The sequence below is a fragment of the Apteryx mantelli genome, chromosome 1 (assembly GCF_036417845.1).
Source record: "Apteryx mantelli isolate bAptMan1 chromosome 1, bAptMan1.hap1, whole genome shotgun sequence".
NCBI classification, from domain to species: domain Eukaryota; kingdom Metazoa; phylum Chordata; class Aves; order Apterygiformes; family Apterygidae; genus Apteryx; species Apteryx mantelli.
Genome location: NC_089978.1, coordinates 147015076 through 147033550, shown reverse-complemented (window position 1 = coordinate 147033550; position 18475 = coordinate 147015076). Strand labels below are relative to the sequence as shown.

Here is an 18475-nt window from a genome sequence, read left to right as displayed (position 1 = left end):
AAACAGTCTTGCAAATAATGGATTCAAGCCAAAGTTGAGAGAGTTCAGGGCAACTTGGACTTACTTCAGGTTTCATGAGCCAATTAAAAAAACACAACCATTCCCAGGCCCTGCATGCTCCCAGGGAGAGCAGGAAAATTAAAAGTGCGTAAGAGGACCTGCTGTGCAATCTGTTTTGCACAACACAGTGTTAGTTGCGCCTGTATATGGCAAAACCAGCCAGAAATTGCTGTCCCACAGACTGTCATAACCAAAGTAGCATTTAACTAATGACCAAATAAAATCATTGCTGAAGAATTAGAAATACCAGTTCCACCTTTTGAGGGAAACCATTCAAATGCCCAATATTGTCCACCCATTTCTAAATGGGTTTAGGAATTAGGACCTTTAGGGCTGGTAGGCATGGTTCAACATAACAGGTAGCGTGAGGAAAGTGGGGGAAATGGGGTGAGGAATGATGAGGATTTGGCAGAACCCTAGCCAATTCATTTTAACTCATATCATTAGCGCTGAGGGATTTGAGATCAGTCATGGAGAAGGAACACTGTTTTAGCATAGTAGACTGTGAGAGGGGCTCAAAGTGCTTCATGAGCATAGAGTGAGTGCTGTCATCATAGAGAACAGAAATATCATTGAATTAATCCAAGGAGCAGAGCAAAAAGCAGGATAAAGATAATAAGAAGAAGAATTTTTGAAATCATGGATGGCATGGCAAAAAGCTGCTTGCTTTACAGCACTGGCACAAGGGAGCAGATGCCATGGGGAGGATGGGTTTATGGGTTTAATATAATTTGACTTTGTGCTTGGATGCTGACCGGTATATGGTTACAACAGAAAATCCTCAGCAACTGCCTTAGGGTGGCCTTAAATCCCCTTTGTGCTGCTGCTGCAGCACTATGAGAATCTGCCAGCAACTGAGAATCAGTCCCAATGTCTTAATCTCATTCTGAAAACATTCCTGGTAATCCTGCTTCATTATCAGAGATCTGGAAGCTCTGAGAGGTCTGCATAAGCAAACCCTACTTTGTATTTAGTTTGTATCTGCAAACCAAACATCAGAGCAAATCAGCAATTTGCTGAAGTCTGGCGTAGCAGACTAAGAGATTCTCCAGTCATGAAGCTGATATCTATCTCTTTTCTCCACCACAATAAAACCAGTAAAACTTTGGATGCAGCTGGATCCTCAGCTGTGTCCCCAAGTGGCTTTTGTATCACTTCTCTTTGGGGCCAAAAGTGGGCTGATGTATGAAACTGGGCAAGAGCAAAGTGTGTGTACCAATACTGTGCTTACAGGAGACCTTCATAAGCTCATTCTCTTCCCTCATATAAACACTGCCAACTTAATTGCAAACTGTGATGAAGATTGAAATGATATGTAGACCCTTTTGGATGACAGGCTCTGTTATCAAATCTGCTGGACTTATGATTGCAGTCTGTCACTGTGCAAGCAGCAGGTCTACATGTCATTTAGCTTATCTACAAATGCACAAATGTAAATTCCTGATTCAAAAGCTGAGCACAGAAGGTGTAGGTTTCTAAAGAACAAAGGCATTACTTCACACTACCTCCTAGAATGACTCTTTATCATTTTGGCAAACAGCTAAATCCTCTGAATTGACAACAAATTTTATTGTGGAATCTCTGTGAAAATTATTTACTGTATGCCTATTGCATCATTATTTGGTAAGTGGAAAACAAGTGGATCTGGGTCATTTATTCATAACAAACTTCTTATTTGGCAGATTCAGAGATCTTTCTCACAAATGAAATGACAAAACTTTTCTCCAAATATATTTGTGCATAGGATGTTTTCCCTGTCTAAGTTAGGTATCTAAACCTTTATTTGGGTGTCTAAAATTGTTCAGTTTTTAAAGGTGCTTAGCACTCAACAGTTCTTAATGAAATCAGGGGCTTTTTAAAACAAGCACCTAAATATAGACTTAGGAACCTAAGTTGGGGAAATTGCTTTACAATTTTCAGCCTACAAATAGTCAGTCCTGTCTAGGGATCAACTTCTTGAGCTACTCGGTATTGTTAGACAAATAATTATCAACTTTTATCTACTGCAAATAATATCTTTACTGTTAATCAAATCCCTATAAATCTGAACAAAAAGTAAAAGGGAAATACCATTGAAATGACAATACATTTTTTCTCACATATTTCTATGTTAAAACAACCACATTTTCCACAGAGAGAGAAAAGAATTATATAAATGTGCACAGAAGGAAACAGAAAAGAAATGCCCATCAAACTGTTGTAAATATACTTGTGAATAGTAAACTTTCTTATTCTTTATTTGCAGTCTTTGAAAAATTAGAAAATGCAATATTTCCAAATACAGCTACCAATTTTAGTTTCTTCTGTGTCTGTGTGCTTAAAAAGGCACTGAAAGTGCCTTTCAGTACTGTTTATTGAATGCTCAGAACAAGAGATTCCCCTAATCAGTCACATCTTCAGACTGTAGATATAACCTTTCCATATTTCTATTTCACAAAATAAGGATGAGAATACTGAGCATTAAATTACTATGTCAGGATTGTTTGGGTTGGAATATGACTGGCCTGTTCCATATTTAATGCTGTTGCGCTAGGTCTAGACCCACTGTGCTGAGTCAGGCCAAAGACTTTTACAAATTTATCTGACCTTTATTCAAAACCAGATAGATTAACAGACAGAAACTTGACCTCTGTCTTTGTTTTCATTTTGCAATGCAGATAACCAACTATTTGAACTGGGTGGTGAGAAATCTGGCTGATTTGGAGGTGCAGATGGGTGCAGTAAAAAAAGTGCACAGCTTCCTGAACATGGAGTCGGAGAACTATGAAGGCTACTTGGGTATTGCACTGTAAACTTTTTGATTTTTTTGTGGGTATTGTGGAACCAAGGCGGACTTGGTCATGAAAAATATATAGGCCTCTTTGGCCAAATTTTGTTCTCATTGATATGTAGGAACTCCCACAGGCTTGAGTGACAAGGACAGCCAAAAGCAACTGTGGGATCTCTGGTTTACATGTAACCCATGCTAATCAACATAAAAAACTACCAAATGCCAGACAGACAGAGCATCATCCTATAGTACGATTAGAAATAACCAGGGCACAGTTACAGGTAGAATAAACAAAACATCTGTTTAGCCCTTCAGAGAACAAAAATATGGACAAAACTAGAAATGCACTAGCAGTCAAATACTTTGAAATTTCTGATCTTTACAGCAAGTTGGGGCTGCAGGACAGGGCACATTGAGGAATCAGACCTCAGCAACTCTTCTCTGAACTGCACATTGCTGTTCATATTCCTCATATTTCAAATTGGCTTTGATGGTAGAAATTGGTATTTTAGAAGTGCTAGAAGTACAAGGCCAAAGAAGCTTGCAAGCCAGCAAGATTCTTTGGAAAGCTCAGCCCCTTAGTCTGGAGACAAAACCTGCCGGCATATTTGCAAACCAGGATGAAATATGAGCTGTGATAATGTCAACAGCTCAAGTTGTAAGGCAGTAACAACATCCTTCTTCCTACTGCCCTTCCTGTGGTGGTTACTGACCTGAGACTATGTTAACACTGCATTGACGCTACGTTCCTTTCTGCTTATTTGGCTTCATCCCATTTCATTGCTGGCAGCCACTTTAACATTTACCCTCTTATCCTATGTGTCAAGATCTGGGAGCTAAGTGCTAACGTGCTTGTCAGACACTTCTCAGCTCCCATGGGAACCAGCCCGAGCACACCAGCTTAGAGGAGGGCACACTCATCACCAGCACTGTGCTGCCTACCACTTTTGTAATGGGACTGAAGATTATAGATTTCTAATGTGACTCCAAACAGGTGCCCAGGGAGGAGGGAGGGGGAAAGAAGAATGTCATAAAAGGTGACCTGTGATTACTTTTTTTTTTTTTTTGGTAAATATTTCAGACCCCTCCCAAGTCCCAAAAGACTGGCCCCAAGAGGGGGAAATCAAGATTGAAAATTTGTGTGTTCGGTATGAAAACAACCTGAAGCCTGTTCTTAAGCACGTGAAGGCTTACATCAAACCAGGACAGAAGGTACTGTGTCATGCAGCAGCATATCATCCTCATTCTAGACCAGGTTCTTCCTGGTTGTGTTTTCTCCTCTAAGGCGGCAGAAGAGAAAGAATAAAAGCAATTTGCAATGACAGGTGCATAAATCGATAGTCCTCTTTGAGGTCCCTGGGCCTGGTCAAGACACATACAACAAGGACATCTTATTCTTGGATGGGATCAACTGTCCTTCTTAGAGTCCCATCTCTTTCCATGTTCATTCATCTAACATATAGCAAGCCTAGGTGACAAGATGAAATTAGATGAACACCAAACTGGAGCTGAGCAAAACTGCAAGGATATCTCACATTTCAGCCTACAGCATCATTGGAATACAGGACATTATGCTGGAATTTCAAAAAAACTTCCTGGGACAGAAATTCCCAAAGAATTATTTGGGAAAAACAGAACTGTTTTGTTTCAGTGTTTTTGACTAAATATCCCAATATTCCTGAAATTCACTTTTGTATGTTTAATTTCACTTGCTGAATTGTTATAAAATGTTCAGATCAACTTAAAATTAAATTGTACATTGCTCCATTTGTCAGTTCAACAAACTGAAATAACAAAACTCTAAGTGAACCAACCAAAAAAAAAAGTTGTTTTTTACCATGGTCAAAATTGCTTTTTTTCTAAAGAAACTTTTGATGTTGCAGAAATTGCATTTTCCACTGGAAAATAACACTCAAAGAAAAAATTCTCCACCAGCTCTATGTGTTTAAGTTCCTTGTCAAATTAGCAGGTCTACAAACCCATTGCATATGAAAGAGAAACACCATCAGAGTATAAAGTAAATAATACTCTCTTTTTATCAAGCTGAAACTGTCTAGCTTTTATGAAGTGATTGTTAAGAAGGTTTTGGGGGAAGGTGGTAATCACTACTGCATGTGTTGTATGATCTCTTCAGTTTACACATTTGCTTCTCATGCAGAGATCCAGAAATGAAGAGCATGCTTGCCACACTCATTTGTTTTTTTCCTTAGCATCTGACACTGGCTGTTGGGAAGGACTTTTTTTCTCATCAGCAGGGCCATTTTCATGGTCCAGCTTTCCCAGAACTATATGTTTGACTTACAGCTTCCCTCTGTAAGCAAATAACATCGTGCTTTTTTTTGCAGGTTGGGATCTGTGGTCGTACTGGCAGCGGCAAATCCTCCTTGTCTTTGGCGTTCTTCAGAATGGTCGACATATTTGATGGTTAGTTTTCAGTGGAGTTTGTTGTCACTCCTGACCCGCTTCCCCCTTATTTCTTCAGAAGAAACAAGGAGACTTTTTGATAGCTTATATCCTGCCTTTCTGGCTTGGAAGATACTTGATTAGAATGGGGCTCGTTATGCCTGATCCTTCTAAGTACAAACTGTCCTATTGTGAGTAGCACTTGGTTCTTCCAGGAAAGGTTCTGCACCTCATAGATTGTGCTTCTAATTCTCTCTCCTTTTTTTTTTTCATATGCTCTGACAAAACAATATTCCATGCTCTAGATAGGAGGAAAAATATGCAACTCTGGAGCCTCTAAATTTCTCCCTAAAAAATAACTGCATTGAATTATAACAACTGTCAAAGTATTAGTAAAATAGAAACTAGAACTCAACAAGTGCATTCCCTTGATATTTGTTTTTTATTTTATTGTGGTTTCCCACAGCTACAGCAGAAATTGATTAAGTATTTTGGAAGCTTCTTGCTATGTTTTCACTCCTACAGCATTTCACTCTCCCAGCTAGTTGGAATGAACTGGTATGCAGCAATATGCATATTGGCATTTATAATACATATACATGTGTACTGCTGCAGGAATATGTAAACCTACAGGAAAGTCATCTTTCTGTTTCAAAGATTTCCATGTTTCCATTTTGACCATTCCACATGGAATGTTTGCTAGGGAAACCCCAGTAGAATGTGGGAGGATAAGTAAATCTGATGCATCTAATCCATGCTTTTGCTGCTCTTCTGTGCCTATATATGTCTATAGTAATAGGTTTCTGATTTGTCACTGGGGTTCCTGGATACTACAATAGTGCAAATAAATAATAACTTTATTTATGCCCAATTTTTAGTTTCCTTCTACTTTAATCTACTTTCTTTATCTTTTCTTTGTCAGTTCCTCCTGTATCCTTGATTTTTCCCACTGGGAAAGCCTAACTCTTTTTAATCAAGTTCTGTGTATCCTTTGTCCACATCCCTTTCTTGCTCTCGCTAGACTGTCGGGCCTCTATGCTGGTCCTTCCTTCTCCTTTCTGTGTGGAGTCCTAACTCTTAAAAAAGGCTAAATAACAAAATTTACAGTGACTTTACTGGAACCAAGATTTCATTCACGGTGTCCATCTTGGTTCCTCATGTCTCTGTTATTTCTTTATGTTCCATGTTATTCCCCTAGAACTCTCCCTTCTTTGCTTATTAGCATTTCCCCTTTCTTGCCCTCCAGTCAAACCACCTTCCATTTCTGCTGTCTTGCCTGACTGCCCCTCTTTGCTTTCCTGGTTTTCCAGCTCCTCTCTCCTTTTTCTCTTAGGTCTCCTCATCTGCTCTTTCTTTCCCCTGAGCACCTTGGCTTCTGTCAAAAATACATTCCCCCATTCCCAAGCAATGCCAAATTATTTTTCTCCCTTTAGTCCATCTCATCTTCCTGAAACTTTCTCTTGTGTTTTCATTGGGGGGGGGGGGGAATTTCTTAAGTTCATGCTACTACTGACATGCCATGCTGAAGTTTCATGACCTGATTCAGACTTTCTGGAATCTGAAAACAATTGGACTTTGCACCTCACAGATGAAATCATGGCTCCTCTGAACTTCTAATAAAGGCTTAAATCTAATGGTAGTCCAGCTAGGTGGGGATTAAGGTTTTCATTAGATTAGGACTACACACAATAACCTAGAAATTGCAGCATCATGACAATTGGGCATGACAGCAGGGTTGGATGTCCACACCTTTGAATATCCATACATTTGCCACTTCATGGTTAGGTTCACTTCTTCTCACTGTTAGGAGAGAGAACTAATAAACTTAATGTAGGCACTTTCCAAGGTTTGGTGCAGCTGCCCAGCTAAGAAATCCACAGGGAAACTGCAGAATTGAGCCTGATGAAAACACCCATTATCATATCTTCTTTCAGTTTGCTTTGTCCCATCTTCTCCTGCTACAGTTGAAGTTAAGGGGTAAAAAGAAAGGCAGAGAACATGGCTAATTACATCAGTTGCTCTTGTGCTCACTCTGTTTTGCTGTAAAGCTCAGGTTGCCTCATAATAAACTATTCTTCTGCTATCATTAATCACATAGCATGGAAGCCACATATTTCCTTTAAGGGAAGGGGAAAAAAAAGAGAGACAGAGAGAGAGAGAAAGGCCAGTGTCACCAATAAGCTGGATTCCCTCTGGCTTGTGTTACTACATACATACGCCTTCTCCGTGTTTATATCACAGTGCTGAGAGACTGCAGAAGCACTCTGTCTCATAATTTGGAGTCCAGCCCAAAGTTTCTGTTTTATCTTTCTGTCTGCTACTTACAAATCGCACAGTTTGTGCAATTCCTTCACATGTCTGCTGCATGTCGTTTTAAACAGGGAGGATAGTGATCGATGGAATAGACATCAGCAAATTGCCTCTTCATACTCTCCGTTCCCGACTCTCTATTATTCTCCAGGATCCAATATTGTTCAGTGGTTCCATCCGGTAGGTGCTTGTTGTCCAGGGGGTGAAGAGCAGCATTGCATGGTGTGTTTGTGGTGGGTGCTAATCCCAGAAAGGGCTGTGGAACAGGAAGGGGTGGAAAATGGAAGTAACCTTTCCTGCTCACTCCAGCTGGTCTGCACAGTCTGCCCAAGGGAAATCAAGGGACGTAAACAATTCCAAAATCTCTGAATGAACTGTAATTGTAGTGACAAGACTCCTGTCATGCTCTTCTTTGCAGCTTTAATTTGGATCCAGAATGCAAGTGCACTGATGATAGACTTTGGGAAGCACTGGAGATTGCTCAGCTAAAGAACATGGTCAAGTCATTGCCAGGAGGTCTTGGTATGTCTGAACCAAACATCCACAAATATAGGCCAATAAAAAAATGATACATGCATGAGCATGCACACATATAAACAAATACATGGGAAAAATGTACCTGAGTTTCGTATTTCTCTCTGTAATGATATTTCATAATATCTTACACTCTGAGCCATCATGACAGTTGACAGACACCTAACGAATATTCTGTCTTTATGACAGAACACCTTTACTAAAAAACCGAACAATAGTCTAGTTTTCCATTCACTGCAGAGAAATTTTCCTTTGGGACCTCAGCAGCATAGTGGGGTGACTAGTCAGCAAAGAGCAAAAAAAAAGCACTTTAACTCTGCACCTTCAGCAGAATCTGGCATTGTCAGCAGGCCTGTAGCTTTTGGCTAGAACACTGCATTTCCCTATCATTTCAGGTCTGGTTCATGATGGAAACTCACATATTTCCTTCCATATTGAGAGTGTTTCCTATTACTAAGATGCTTTACTACAGTTTACCAGATATGTTAACTATCTGTGCCAACTATTTGCTTGATGACATATTACTCCTTTCCCAACAGCTGTGTTCACTTTTCTTGGTATCCCTCCATTCCAATGCTCAGTCAAGATTATGCTTTTTGGCTTTTACAGAGATTTTGCTTGATGCTGGAAGAGTGCACAAGCAGAGTTTTCGTGGTGCCCACTCAAAATCACTTGGTTCTGAGTGTATGAATGTCCAATATTTCAGCAGTGCAACATTCAGCCTAATTAATTCTATTACAGATGCAGTGGTAACAGAGGGAGGAGAGAACTTCAGCGTAGGGCAAAGACAGCTCTTCTGCCTGGCCCGAGCCTTCGTTCGCAAGAGTAGCATTCTCATCATGGATGAAGCCACAGCATCTATTGACATGGCCACAGTGAGTATACCAGTTAGTGCCACTGGTGCAGTACATGGATCTACTAGGAGAGAAGGTGTTGTCTTCCCTAGATGTTAGTCAAGAGATCTCTTTAACAAAGGCTGACAGCCTTTTTGCTTTTGTCTAGCATTTAGTTTCAGTTGTTGCTGTTGATGTATTTTTGGGTTTGGTGTTGATAGTGAGGGAAAAAATGACAAAGTGAAATATACCAGAAAATTACTGCTTCTACCTGTGTCACATTTCATTACTGAGGGTCTGGTGCACAGATGGGAGATAGTATGGAATATAATGCTGTCTCTTTGGTTTTTAAAGACACATAACAATGTAAAACCCACAATGACAAAGTAACCGTTTATCCTTTTGTTTTGATAGGAAAACATTTTGCAGAAGGTTGTGATGACTGCCTTTGCAGACCGCACAGTTGTAACAATAGCTGTAAGTATGCATGTTAGCAGATGCTGTCTTTCCTCATTCCTCAAGCAGTGGATCTTGCCTTTCACCAGCTAAATATCAGTATGAAAACAAAATAAAAGTAAAACCCAAGGTCAGAATATTCCCAGGTGTTGAACAGGTCAAAACACATACCTTCAAAATAAAATTTTACCCATAATTGCTATCTTTCAAAAATAAACTATATTAAACACTTAGGTCTGAAGATGGATTTTATAGGAAACTTCAGCATCTCCACTGTCTCCAACAGAATTTGAAGTCATTCTCAATAAACAAATCAAAACTGAACCCATGGGTATAACCATTAATGAAAGTTTCTTCAAAATCTGTATTGAATTTTGCCTCTAAAATCTATGTATAGTACCTACAATAGTGCCATGAATTTATAAAAAGAGCTGAGATTTCAAATATTTTTTGGTGGTTTCCCAAGTCAGATGATATTTTTTCTCTTTCAGAATAAAAGTTCAGTTTCATGATAAAGTTTTTAAAAATTGGAATCAATGGAAATTGTTCAAAAAATTAAAATCTACTCAGCTAAATGTTTGTGACATTTTTTCCTGTTTTTCTGCCCTTTCTAGTGACATGAAACATGCCCAAAAGTTCTGTGTATCTGTGTAGGTATGTACATGGGCATATACATGTATGTGCATGTATATATACGCACATACATACCCACACGTACACAGGATAACTTTAAGAATAATTCCACCTTGTGACGACATACTTACTCAACAAACAGATGTTTTATCCATGAGATAAATATGTGCTTCAACAGCTGTTTCAGTTGCTTTGTCTGGGATCCAATCCTGTGGTTAGAGATTAGAATTATGTCTCCCGGATTCTGGTTTCAAATCTGTCAGTGACTAGTTTGTATTGGGCAAATCACTTAACCTAACTCATTTACAACATGCTCTAAGATTCTCATATGTCTAAATGCAGTAAGCATATTCCCATCCAGTTAATGCCATTCAAATTTTCAGTATTGTCCTTCTCACTGGAATCTCACTTTTTTTTTTGCTTTTCTTTTCCAAAGTTGGTGTCTCAGACAAAATGATACCCATTTATATTTAGCTTTCTTCACAGAATTGGCTTCATTTCCTTCTTTCATCTATGGCTGAACTTTCTTCCACCCACCTGATTCTCTTTTCTTTTTTTTAGCATCGTGTATCTCACATCTTGGATGCCAACATTGTCCTAGTCCTTTCTGAGGGCTTTCTAGTTGAATGTGACACTGCCTCAAACTTACTCCTCAAAGAGGATGGCCTGTTCACCACTTTGGTGAAGACTCACAAGTAGACTCTCTCAGTCCACACTGTTCACAAGACTTCTGGCTCTTTGGTAGTTATCTTTAACTCTTTAGTTTCTTTTCACTCTGCTTCCTTTCTATTGCATGCCTTCTGAGATGACAGTGCAAGGAGGTGTTTATTGCATGGTTTCTGGGTTTAATTTCATGACTGCGCTGATTGTATTTAACTAAAGCCTACACATGCAGCTAACATTAAATTCATACCATTAAAGGAATCCACCCCCTAGAACAGTCCCAGGCCTTCAGGCTATGCAGTGAAGTGTCACATTGTTAGGAGCTAGTCCTGTTTATAACTGACTGGCCATACTCACACAGCATGGAAATCGCACTCGGCCTGGTTTCATCCGTGTATTCATTCATGCCTATAGGGCTGACCTATACCCTGTAGCACACACAAATTTAATCTCAGAGAGAGCTGATTAATTTACAATAAGATGGCCCAGGAGTTATCTAAGATAGGTGCAGTGTAGACAGTCAGGGTCACAGACCCTGGAGTGAAAGAGGAAGCTAAGTCACCTGACAGTGTAGACATAGCTAGGATGTTTCTCACTCATTTACTAAAAGGGGAGATGTATTTTGGTGATGCCATAGGATTTATTCCATCAGCTGTGTTGTCCATAACTGCAATTAGCTGACCGAAAATGAAGAGCATGCTTAAGTATTTTCAGGCTTGATGCCAGAGGCTGTAAAGTAATTTGAGATCTCTTCAGATTAAAGATATAGTACGAGGACTTACCTCTGTAGACAAGGATAGCCTTTCACCGACTTCATAAACTTTGGGTCAAGCCCATTGATGAATTGCAATGAGAATTATCATAATGAGAATTTCTATATGCTTTTCTTTATGGCAGCATCGAGTTCACACTATTCTGACTGCAGACCTGGTCATTGTCATGAAGCGAGGAAACATTTTAGAATATGATACGCCTGAGAACCTACTTTCTCAAGAAGATGGCATCTTTGCTTCATTTGTCCGGGCTGACATGTGAAGAATCACTAAGTCCCATGATGCATTTTAATAGCTTATTTTTAAACAGATGAAATGCGAATATTTTCTATTTAATGTAACATCTCTTTAATGTTTTTACAGAGCTTCTTCTTTCTTCACACTTCCATCTTTCCAAAATAATAAAACCCATTGCAATATATTTATGCTCCAAAGAGATAAAAATGTCACTTCATTCAAAAGCCATTAAACTTCACACACATGCGCACACACACACACACACACACACACACACCAACAGAAGTGTTTATTTCCTGGGAATTCAGCATTTTCCTTAGACATTTTAGTGACTTTTTTTTCTCTTATAGGGAGCAAAAGAATGCACTGCTTTTACAAGCTGCGTATGTTATACTGGAACAAGCAATCAAATCGTGCAGTTTGTCAAGCAAGCTAGAGATCACCAAAAGTATTCTGTCCCCAAGGGGAAAAAATCAAAAGGAAAAAACCCAGACCCATAACACTTGGGGCAATCTGCTGCATTCCAAAGGCATAAACTTTGCTCTTCAAGTTATAACACAGGACCAGCTACTGAGGGAAAGGAATCCCATCAGAAATAAGGAAATTATTCCTGTCCTTCACTTTAGTTTGCACTCTATAGTTGGAACAGTACTATTTTTTAATGCAATTATGGTTTATCCACCCAGTCAGTTCCTAAATCCATATTTGTTCTGTGGACTTTTTTGAGTCAAAGATCCAAATCATCCTATAATTATGCATGCTTCAGTAGGTTTATGGAAAGATACACTTTGTACAGTATCTTAAGACTTTGTATTAAAGCTAACATGAATTTATAAATTTGATATTAGTCAATCTTTTAAAAATTTCTACAGAAATATTCCACTTCAAATGATGTGCTACTAGCCAACCACAAATTATAGTGTAGAGTCCTTCACATTATTTTCTATCCTGGAAAAGCCTTTCTTTTCCTTTACACATTTCTGAAGTATCTCTACATCAGATGTTGACCAAGAAGGTATGATTTTTAAATGATTTGGATACCTTCAAGGATTTAGGTGCATTTAGACACACATTTGCATCATAGAGCTTTGAAAAGCTTGTCTGCACTAGTCTAATGCATATGGCTAGATTCTGAATCTTTACAACTGCACAACAGAGAGTAAATCTCCATAAGGAGTTTCATGTACATACTTCTAAATGGAGAGTTTGAGACATCAGCTTTACCACTTCACTAGTAAAGTTCAACGAGATTCTTTCTTATCAATTGTCATATGATTTAGAAAAAACATGAGGTACACTTAAACCTATTTCTAGTGTAATGAAAAGAACATAAGAGCCTGGACTTGACAAAAAATGCTCTGAATTTCCAAGAAGTTTTTGTACTTGAAACTGGGATCTCATTTAGTCTGATAGCATAAAATGATACAGTGATTCATCTTTTTTTGTTGTTGTTGTTCTATCTTAATTATTGGAAATAAAAGCTCTGTGGCACGATTAAACAAAAAGATCTGTCTTGAACATTTTATGAGGAGAAGCACTTCTGTGATTTCCCTGTCTACTGCTGTGAAAATTGTTTACTCTTTTCTGGATTAATTTCCTGTGTTGAAGTTTGTCATACAAAGAAAGGAAAAAAATAAAGCAGATGTTTACTGCAGAAGAGCATGTTGTTACGCAGATTTCAGAGCCAAAAGGCCAAAGTTGTTCTTGATTTAATTTCATTGTCTTCAATGAAAAGCTAAGACTGGATTCATTGCAGTCAGACTCAGTATGAAGATGAAATACAAATTATTTTGGTTATCTGAGTATTCTTAATGACAATGCAACCCTGATTTATTTTAAGTGGTGCTGACCAGTCCAGTTCAATGGACTGCTGATACCCACTGAATCAAAAGCCTGTTGTGGGACTGAGACTCTAGGAGGCATCTTGTAAAACTTGAGAAGGGTGAACAATCAGCACCTCTTTCCTTATATTTGTACCAAAGCCATTACAGGAGTAAGAATCACCTTCTTTGCTCATCAATCCCTCCAGAACTATAGAACTGAATAAACACTGCTATTTCAACATGTAGAAAAGAAAATGGTGAGAAAAGACTACCAGAATGTTTCATCCATTTTGATGGAGGAGTATAGGAGTATTTGCCCTAATATTCCTTAACTATGGTCAAAGTATTTGATAAGTGTAGCATATGCTACAGCTGCATAGCCAGTTTAAAAGCACAGTTTTGTTCCTGAAGAAATAAAGTTCTATTCAGCATACACAAATCCCCAGAGAGACAGCAAATACAACACAAATTGCCATAGACCCACCAGAGCTCCTTGCATTACAGCCACTGTGCATATGATGTTATATACTCACCAAGGGCATAGGCTGAACTTTGCTTTTTTGTGTTTTCCACTAATGGAGAAGGGTGTTCCCAACAGTCGCACAGGTCAGTTTTGCTACTAAGAATGGTGCAGAAGGGATGAAGTCTTTGAAACAAATTTCTCTTAATTTCATGTAAAGGTCTTAAATGTGTCCCCCTTTATGGAGGAGTTCCCTTAGGCTGTGGGACACACATGGTAAAGGAAATGTCAGCCTACAGAGATTTTGCTTCTTTCACTCTCCCTCCTTTGCTGGTCAGCCCTTATTCTCTTGCTGCAGCCTCCTTGCTTTTTTTTTTTTTTTTTAACATCTCCTTATATCATCCCTTCTTTGAGGTTCATGATTGTATCCCTGAATGCTCCGTACTCTGCCTGTGGCCTCCCACTCCTTCCTGATTTAGTTCCATACCCTCTGCTCTATTTCCTGACGCAGCTCGGTACTCTCTCCTCCCTCCCCAGCCTTCTTCTCGCTTCCTATCATAATACCCTCCTCTTCAGGGTGGTGGGGGAGAACAGATACCCTAGTGAAATAATGTATTTTTTTTTCCATGCAGTAAACTAAACAAACTTTCATTATTGCAATATTATGCTCTAGGATTATTAAGTTCTTCCTTTTAGAAAGGCATTTGAATGTAAACACTGGCTGATTTTTTAAAAAAAACTATGGACGGAGAGAAATTAGCTCTGTGAGACATTTTAAATTATGCTTTTTGTCTCATCTACATTTCTTTTTGTTAGGTCTTTTAGGGAGAGGAGAAGTTAAACAGAAGGAGTAAGAGCCCTTGTTGCCAAAGCAACTGCTTGTGGATCCACAAGAGTGTTCCTCAACCTTTAAGTTGCAACCAGTGGGTTATCTTTGCCATTCCTTGAGTTGTATCTGATGGCTGACATGGATAGCTCTGCTCCCAGTCCTGCATGTGGTGTTTCATCAAACTAGCAACAGCTAACTGTTCATTACTGCTTCTCCTAAACCAGAAAAAATATTTCTTATTTATTATTGAGCCGAATCTTTAATGTGCTGTGAAACCCATTATAGGGGTTTTAAGTAGTGCTTGAAGCAGGTCCACAAGCCTCTTGTAGCAACACTGTTGACAGGTTGCAATGGGAAGCTTCTGCCTTCTCAAGATCCAGCAGGTAGAACAAATCTCTCCATGTACTCACTCTGATGGGGAGCTACATCAACACAGCAAATGTAGGGATTCATCTAACAGGAGAACTGTTTTCATTTATAGGCAATTACGGTTTGAAAGAGGACGAGAATCTCTTTAAGAATAGCTTAGCCTGAACCGCTGGTGTTCTGCTAATTGTTATTTATGCTCCGGGGATTTTGGGAGCATAACAGTTATTTGGACTTGACATTTCAAACAATAAAGTTACTAAATAGGGTTTTTTTTTTTTTTTTTTAAGGAAATAAATCAAGTTAGTGGCTGTAAGGACTCCTAATTCTGAGCAGAGTTTGTTGCCAATTTTTCTGTAATTTCAAGCTTGTTTTAGTTTTTTTATTTCAAATTTCTTACAACTAATTATTCATACTCACCTTACTTTGTTATGAAGATCTCTTAAAACAAACTGGATAAGTTTGCCATTTGATATACAACATGTTGTGTATATACAACAACACGTACCATCTTTTATTCTAAAGAAGCGTATGGTACAAGTCAAGGTATGTTTCCTTTCTGGTCAGAAGAAAGGCTTCTAAGAACAAAGTTATGCTTTCTTGAATGCCAGGCAAAGGTCCACATGACTCAGTCCATGGGATGCTTTACCCACTGGAGGGGCCTGTCTCTCACCAACGTCTACAGAAGGAGTCTAGGCAGTGAGCTTGGACTTGATATCTGCCTTTTAGATGGCTAAATTTATAGCCTCGGGGAGCCTCTGAGAGGTGAAGATAGACAGTCAGTGGAGATTTTTAGCCATTTGTGTATAACCTGCAGAGAAGGCACTGAACCACAGGCATCTCCTGCAAAATAGACAGTCCTATAGTAGTGTAGTTCAACTCTGATAAGCCAGGGACAGGGCAAGGTTTGTAGGGAGAGGTCATTATTTTATTAGGCAAAATGATATGCAAAAAAAAAGGTATCTGAAGTCTTCATAAGTTGTGGTTTTATTTCAGACCTGAAAAAGGTCTTTGTTCACAAGAGTGTGCCCTTTTTTTTTTTTTTCCCAAAAAAATCATTTGGCTGAAAGACTATATTATCAAAGGCTACTCAAACACTTGGATGAATCCCTTTTAAGTTGGTGTAAATTGGCAGAACAACTCTGCTACAAATGAATACAACTCCACTGAATTCCATTAGTACCAGCAGAAAATATGGCCCAAAGGATATGGCATCTCATTACATGTAAAGCCTCTGTCAGCTCAGTATAAACATAGTGAATTATGTTTTCTTAAAGAAGAGATGACATTCAGTTTCAATATGGTCAGCCAGGTCTCTCCAGATTCCTTATACAATAAATTGCTTGTTTGATTTAATTAATTGATTTCTTTTCTGTGGGCTCTTGTGCTTTGTTGTAAAAAGATGCTGAAATATTCATATCCCATCCTATGTGTCATGACAATATGAAAGAAACATCACATATATGTTTTACATGAGCTATGGAGAAAGAATTTTTTTAGGCAAACAGCTAGCTTCATGAGAAAGTTGTGGATAAGAGCCATGTTTTCACTATCAGGAAATGAAAATTTTCAATATGACTGTCTAGTGGCTAAAGTGATGATCCTCCAATGAAATGTGTTAAAAAGTGAAAATGAATTCAGCCCATTTGTCGTTTTATATTCTTAATAGTATCTTTGGAAGGCCTAATTTGAAATCAAAATATATTATGTAAATTCTCTGATATGAATTCATTGATGGCAAATAAAGAGATCTTTACTTTCCTTCAGAAATAAATCCATTCAAAAGCAACATGAAGAGGGTACTAAAAAAAGTCTGAAAACAAAACTGTAAATCAAATTCTTCATTGCCACACAAACATCCCAATTATTTCCACATTGTCTTTTTCTACTAGTCTGTTTTTTCTCCACCAGAATTGACCTCTGTGCAGAATTGTGGGGTAAGATTATCAGGTTTTCAAATTATCAAAAAATTATTGTGAGACAGAAGTTCTTTGACTGATACGAATTAGCATTGTGCTGAGGCTGTTTTGGCAAGGGAGCTTAGGGTACTGGCTTAAATGAAGCTGTGGAGTTTGGAGGACCTTCCAAATGCAATCCTTCAAGAGAAGACAAGCTTTTAGAAAAGTCTTAATCTATTTACTACATAGTTATTATTAATTGTTCACTATTAATAGCAATTGTCTGCTGTTAGACACTACCCATGCAAACATAACTGAACTTCCCTGCAGGAGTTACTTATGCCTCTAATACAATAAGACATATTCTCAACAGGCTATAAACAGTCAGTCATTAAAAAATATATCTTTTTTATTAATAGAAATTAGTATTTGGGGTATTGACATTTATCCTATGTAAGATACCTTCTATCATTTTAACTGAATACACAGATTTTCATCCTATGGATTATTATATAATAATTCAGCATTCAGCTCAAATGTTACCATGTTGCACATTTCACTGCCCAGTACATTCATTCTCCTGTATGTATATTAGTCATTTTTACATATAAATACTTTACATAGTTATTACACCCTTTGGATAAAAGGTATAAATAAGTGATCAACAGTGCCACCAAGTACTACCTGTAAAGCTATCTCATAGCTATTCCCATGACAGTTCTTAACTCTCCCTTTAATTTATTTCAGGGTTTTCAGGCTGTACCAGCTTACATCCATAAATATCACTTAAATGTCCAGTAAAATATTTAACCATGTAACTAAGGAACTAATACAGCTCAGTGTAAATGACATGGTCCAGAACCACCACCCTTCAGTATCACAGCTACACATGCTCCAATGTTGCATATGCTTTGAAAAGCAGAAAGTTACAGATTCCTGTTTAACAGTTATGTGTGTCTCTATTGTTCCAGCTAGATCAGGCCCTTTGCTCTTTCTGCAACGCAAGCTATGACCGTTAGGGCCCCTCTGTCAGAGGTAGGAACCTGAAGATTTGAGAGGTTCTGCATATCACCGATTTTCACGGCTGAATCATTCTGGTTTGGGGCCATCTACTTCTCCCACCACGGCATCGGAGATCAGAGGGCTCTGAGTTGCCGATTATTCTGTGATATGATATTAAATAGGATGGGAGGTGGCATCTATCTTCCATCAATGGCGTATTTTAATTTAACCTTCACTTTGCAGCCGGCAGACTTAACTGCTATAAAAATCACCCACAGGCAAGGGGACCTGGAAGTACAAAGATTCTTGGAGACGTAAAAAAATTCCACAGCTCTGTTTCAAAAATTAGAAGAAAAATCTCCTTCAGCTGGCGACAGGACCCTCTGAGGTAGCTCCAGGCTTCTCAGGAGCGCAGACAAAATTGA

At 38.5% G+C, this 18475-nt stretch overlaps 1 protein-coding gene across 1 annotated transcript in view; it reads left to right on the top strand.

Moving 5' to 3' along the window:
- ABCC9 (ATP binding cassette subfamily C member 9) overlaps positions 1–13329 on the top strand; it is a 72518-nt gene extending 59189 nt beyond the window's left edge. Inside the window, exons 31-38 of the mRNA XM_067306022.1 lie at positions 2718–2838; positions 3912–4042; positions 5176–5254; positions 7615–7723; positions 7962–8065; positions 8819–8952; positions 9325–9387; positions 11560–13329. Of these exons, the coding sequence (XP_067162123.1) occupies positions 2718–2838; positions 3912–4042; positions 5176–5254; positions 7615–7723; positions 7962–8065; positions 8819–8952; positions 9325–9387; positions 11560–11697 (879 nt within the window). The 3' untranslated portion in view covers positions 11698–13329. The remainder of the gene's footprint in view (positions 1–2717; positions 2839–3911; positions 4043–5175; positions 5255–7614; positions 7724–7961; positions 8066–8818; positions 8953–9324; positions 9388–11559) is intronic.
- The last annotated feature ends 5146 nt before the right edge of the window (positions 13330–18475 follow it).